The sequence below is a fragment of the Lolium perenne genome, chromosome 4 (assembly GCF_019359855.2).
Source record: "Lolium perenne isolate Kyuss_39 chromosome 4, Kyuss_2.0, whole genome shotgun sequence".
Lineage (NCBI taxonomy): Eukaryota > Viridiplantae > Streptophyta > Magnoliopsida > Poales > Poaceae > Lolium > Lolium perenne.
In genome coordinates this window covers 142,538,664-142,544,555 of record NC_067247.2, presented here as the reverse complement: position 1 = coordinate 142,544,555, position 5,892 = coordinate 142,538,664, and the positions used below count along the sequence as shown (strand labels likewise).

The 5,892-nt window shown below is 43.8% G+C and overlaps 1 protein-coding gene across 1 annotated transcript; it reads right to left on the bottom strand.

Annotated features, from left to right (window-relative positions):
* Positions 1-4,810: 4,810 nt before the first annotated feature.
* On the bottom strand, positions 4,811-5,383 carry LOC127347257 (TPD1 protein homolog 1-like). Its single transcript, XM_051373467.1, has 2 exons — positions 5,308-5,383; positions 4,811-5,214 (listed from the first exon to the last, which is right to left on the bottom strand). Exons 1-2 carry the CDS (start codon positions 5,381-5,383, stop codon positions 4,811-4,813), a joined length of 480 nt encoding a protein of 159 aa, XP_051229427.1.
* Positions 5,384-5,892: the final 509 nt, after the last annotated feature.

Below are 5,892 nucleotides of genomic sequence, written 5' to 3'. Positions count from 1 at the left end.
AACATAAATAGGATGAAACAATTACTTAGCCATCTTTATTTTGATGGTTATAGATAGGATTTTTTTCTGAGTCGTATGTTGAGGTTTGAAAGTGAACAACAATTCATCCTATATCTATCAATTGAAATTAATAATCCTACACATACCAAACTTTTGACCGGTTATCTCTCTTTTTATGGTCATCTTGTTCATATTCTCCACCCCCTCATTGCTATTTTTCTTTTATCTTTTATGTATGATTTATGTGATATATACTCATATACCATCCCTTAGTTGGCCCGGGCCATGCTGCTCCGGACCACTACACTAACGCACACTATGTCATGTTGACAACAAGCACCCTTGACTACAACGTAATTTTGTCCTTTTATTTATTGAGGTAATACCCAAGGGTATCTATCTTGCCATCACCAATAACCAAGACATTTGCATTGCCATCCAACATCCTATTTGGTTGTTATAAGTCTTCCTTAGATCTTGACGACATCATATGATATCTTCTAGCTAAGGAGAGTACACTTGACTCTTTCTTAATGGCGCTGACCGATTGAGTAAGAGAACAAATAATGCATTGTAAAGGTTATAGAGGGTAGATGACATAGTTGTGTCGTCCATGATTTTGAGTTTTTTTTAGCATAATAAATTCGGTAAAAAGAGAAAGAAACATGTGGCGTTGTGTAATTGGTTAAAAAACTACAAAATATGTGTTTATATATGAAAAAATATAGTATAGAAATTCTAAAGTTTCAAGCTGAACTGTGTAATCTATTTTAAATCGCACATATAGCAAAATTGAGAAGGCTATATAATATGATCCGGCAATAGTATATAGAGAAATTATTGATTTTAAGTTCCAACTATGGATGGATGTAAAGAAGCATGTCTGCAACGCCACGCTGTTTTGTGGCTCCTCTCATGTACACACATGATGCATGCAGTTGAGCAGGAGAACACCTCGACGATGGCTGCCTCAGCACTGTCCATGTGCCCCATTGGTCGAGAGTTCGCACTAGCCGGCGGTGAGTTCCTATCGAGTCCACGCCGCTCCCTCAGATCGATCGGTATTGGGGGTTCGCAAGCATTGACATGCCACCTACATTACTACATAGGTCTCATCAGATCCAGCGGCAACATCCGAGTTTTATGCCAAATTCTTTACCTTTGACCCACGGAACCCATGACCGGATATTTGGACAATAATGCGACACATATTTACAATGAACTTATTGTTGTAGTAAGAGATGAGACTAAATTTTCCAACTTTCACGTCGTATAGGGAATTGTATACGTTTTTTTTTTTTTCATTTTAGAAGTTGTATACGTGTGTGAATCCAGAAATCACCATAGGTGATCAGGTGCGTGAAAGAAACCTGCATGCTTGTACATGTTTGAGTCATTAGAGCATGTCTAACAGATCATGTATTTGCTCGCCCCGTATCAAGCGAGTACATGACCCTGTATTAAAAAAATTGGCACGCACGAACCATTCCGTCTAACAGACCCCTTATTTCGCCCCGTATTTTTAAAAATTGCAAAACCCGGAAGAATTCATAGATAGTTCTTCACATTGATCATAGATAGAGGATATACAAAATTGCGCGATCGTACTGGATCGCGACTTCTACAATGCTAGGGATGCGCCTAGTTATCGAGAATGATGATTTTTGCAGTGGCGGCGGCCTCCCGAGCCTTCATCTCCTCGACGGCGGCGATGGCCTGCGCCGCCTCCTCCGCGTCCGCCCGAGCCTTGTCGGCGGCCTACTTCTTGGACGCGTCCACCGCCTCCAAGAAGAGGGGGTCCTCCCCCTCCTCCGCCTCCTCTTCCTCGTCACCGACTCGCGGCGCTCCGCCGCTGGAGTTCCCCTCCCATGCGGCCTTCCACGGGCGCTCCTTCTCCCACGCGCTCTGCCACTTCTCAAAATCGCCGCCGCTCATCAGCTTCAACGGCGGGTCGACCTTGTGGTAGCGGTCGCCCTCCACGAAGTCCCGGAGCATCGGCGGCATCCACTCGGAGCCAACGTACTTGCACGCCAACTCCCGGCTGCGGAGAATTTGCAGTGGCGGCGCCATGCCTCCTCCACCGTGGCCGGCTCGTGGGATCGCTTCGATCCGGCGGTAGGCGAGAGGCTACTCCTATGTTGTGCTCTCATGGCTGGCGGCGGTGCAAATGCAGCGGCGTGCGCGTGGGAATTGCTCGCCGGAGTGGTTATGGCTAGCGGCGGCGCACGGCGGGGCTAGGGTTGCGAGTGAGGTGTTGGACCCCCACTCGCACCTTCACCCTGTATTTGTAGGGGGCGGCGGGTGGGTTTGATGGGCCCCGTATTCTACCGATACGGGCCGGCCCGAATACGGGGCCTGCTAGACGGTCCATTTCGCCCTCACCCCCTATCCCGCCGGAATAATACGTGGTACCAGCGTTTTGAGGGGTCTGCTAGACATGCTCTTACACGACTCATCTTCTTTACTATTAAATCTAAATCCGTTGGTAGGTACGTCGCTTGCCTCGTCGCTAATACCTCTCGAGTCAGAGTCAGGCCCAGACGCAAATACCTCCAGAGTCAGGCCCACATATCGTTTACTATTAAATCAGATACACGATGAAGGAACGCACGCGGAGGTTGGGGCAAAACCTATACACCGACCAGGTCGGTGGTTACCGGCCACCGCACACCCCCTGGTCGGGTATGGGCCAGGCCCATTTGTGGCTATTTGGCCTGTAACAGTTCGTTTTTTCTTTTTTCTTTTTTTTTCTTTTTTCTTTTCTGGTTTCTTTTTTCTGTTTTCTTTTCTTTTTTCTTTTTTCTGGTTTCGGTTTTGTTTGTATTTTTTTAGATTCGAAATTTTTTATTTTTAAAAATTGTTCAAATTGAGAAAATGTTTAAATTCAAAAATGTTCAAATTTGAAAACCGTTTAAATCTAAAAACCGTTCAAATTCGAAAACCATTCAAGTTTGAAAATTTGAAAATTGTTCAAATATGAAAATTGTTCAAATAGAAAAAGCGTTCATTCGAAATTTGTTCATATTTTAAAAACGTTCAATTTTGAAAATTGTTCGAGTTAAAAATTATTCAAATTTCAAATTTTGAAAAATATTCAAATCGAAAAAATGTTCAAATTTAAAAACTGTTTTGGTTTCAGAAAACTGTTCAAATTTTATGAAAAACATTTTCTCAAAAAAAGTTTTTAAAACGGTTAGATTTTAAATAACGAAAATATAAACAGAAAAGAAAAAACAGAAAAGAAGGAAGAAAAAGGAAAAAGAAACTCACCTGACGTAATGGGCCGCGGCCCACTAAATTACCTGGATCGTGGGAGGGTGTGCGGTGCCGAACAGCCACCGACCAGATCGGTGGCGAGGAGCTCCCGAGGTTGGTCATACACGATCTGTCTACCGCTGGGCCAATCGGACCGATCTACTGCCTCGCGGGCCAGGAGAAACCAAAGGAACCGATTACAATTCTAACTTGGCCTGGTCCCATCGCTCCCGTAAAAGGCCTGTGACTCAGGTTTGAGCTACCTCTACACGATAATGTGATGACTTTGTACATGAAAAAGAAAATGCGAAAAAAGGAAAGGATAAATGAAGAAAAGGACGAGAGAAAAAAACACGATGGCTCATGCAATTGTTTAAATAAATTGTTATACACCTTGTGTTCCAAAAAAAAGCAGCTCAAGTTTATTTATATATATCTAGATATAGTTTTAGTGTGTAGATACATTCGTACATAGATATATCTAGACATAGTTTTACTGTGTACATACATTCATATATAGAAAAAGTTGAGCAGCTTTTTTAGGAAGATGGAATACTGTTTTCAAGTTTATTTCATGTATAGAAGAACTTGTCAGAATATTCATGTTCAATTAAGATCGATGTGAGGGCCTACAAATTGAAAATTTCTAATTCTTTTGCCTAAGTTGTTGCACCTTTGTCCAAAAGAAAATGTACTCCCTTCTGCCAAAGTTAATTGGAGCGACTCATGAGTACACTGCATTAGACATAGTATATGGTCATGTAAAACATTGGAACGACTACTACTTTTTAGTTTATTTTATGTATAGAAGGATTTGTTATAATATTCATGTTCAAGTAAGACCGATGTGACTGTTTCCCAGTAAAGAAAAAAACTAGCAAAGTCTCTCGATCGGAAAAATTCACGTGGTCACTTCCGTCTATGGACACGTCTTTTTGTAAGGAACCAAATATCCAGTCACGTCTCAAGGTGTTGGCAGTAGAAAATTAAGATATGATGATTGTAGAGAAAAGGCAGCAAATTACAATCATTTTAGTAACACATGAACATGATAGAGCCCGATGAAGCAATTTCCCGTGAGCATGTTTTAATTTCGAAGAACAAAAAAGACGTGTTTCCGATGATTATTTTGGTTCAATAATAAAAAAAATGTAATTGTTTTCCTAAAAACATTGGCTCAACGCTTGTCTACCCGTAGCAACGCACGGGTATTATGCTAGTGTTACTTGGTACATTTGCGGAGATCAAGTTAACGTACATTTGCATAGATCTAAGGCTGTGTTCCATGCGTAACTCAAAGAGATCAGCAACCAAATCAACAACCACTAAAATTCTGATAATGAAGACTAACGGTGTGTCCTACAAAAAACACCGTATATTGCTCTTATATAAAATAGATTCGGTTCATCAATAAGAGATGGTCGCCCTCGAATAAAACCCTGATATAATAGAGTACGGGCTGAACTCTATTAACCGTAAGTACTACTATCGCTAATAAGAAAGGATAGCTGCATCCATGAAACATCGATCGATATGGTGGCCTAGGGAGCTACAGCTAGGTACACTTGCATGAGGCGGATTTGATTTTCATGTCGTAGATGAATGAGTTGGCGTACTGGAAGGTGATCAGCTCGCCGGGTCCGATGGGTCCGCCGTCGTTGACGAGGCAGTCGTCGACGGCGAGGCGGCGGAAGGTGGCCGGGTCGACGAGCTCGGTGTTTGCAAAGTCGCCGCAGGAGAGGTGGACGGCGCAGACGATGCAGTCGAGGCAGGTGTTGGTGATCTCCACGGTGTACTCCGGCACGCCGCTGTACTCGCTCCCGGCGCTGCTCTCGGACACCCGCATCAGCTCTTCAGGGTCCGCGCACCCGTGCGCGCTCACAATGGCCGACGGTGAAGGCGCTCCGCCGACGTCGAGCATCTTGCGCAGGTGATGCTGCAGCTGCGGCGAGGAAGATGCTGAAACAAAAGCAGAGTACCTAGTGAGCAAAAGGTTGAAGAACGAAAGCGCGTACAGAACTATACGTACGTGCGTAAATCGATCTCGGTTACCTTGACCAAAAGCTAAGAGGAGGAGGAGCGTGGTGACGACGAGCGCAGCCGAAGAACGCATCTGGGAGCACCCCATGGCGTTCGAGCTCTCGCACTTACCTGGCTAGTTCTGAGGCTGATATGAATCCTGGTCTTGTTCTGCTCTTCTCAAATCTCAATCTCTTGGTGGAAATCTGCATTGCAAAGCGCAGCCTTGACGTGTATATATACACGCTCAAGCAAGACATGACCTAGACCTAGTACATGTTTTCCTTTCCTAAATGGCTGGTTTATACCAAGTTGAACGAACGAACGAGGCTCGCGCGCAACGATGGATGCCTAAATTACGAGGCTCCCGTATCCCGTAGATCGCTCGGCTTGACGGATCGTATGGTCACACGGACGCAAATCAATGGAAACAAGAAACATTTTCAGGCGGATCGACTCAAACACAAACTCCTAGCATCGTACCGACTCAAAACCTGCCATACTAAGCTGAATGCGCATCAACTCGACTAGTACTACGTACCTATACCTAATTTAATTAGGTAACATATTATTAAGAAATTAACCATCTTTTTTGGGATCATTCCTAACCTATACGAT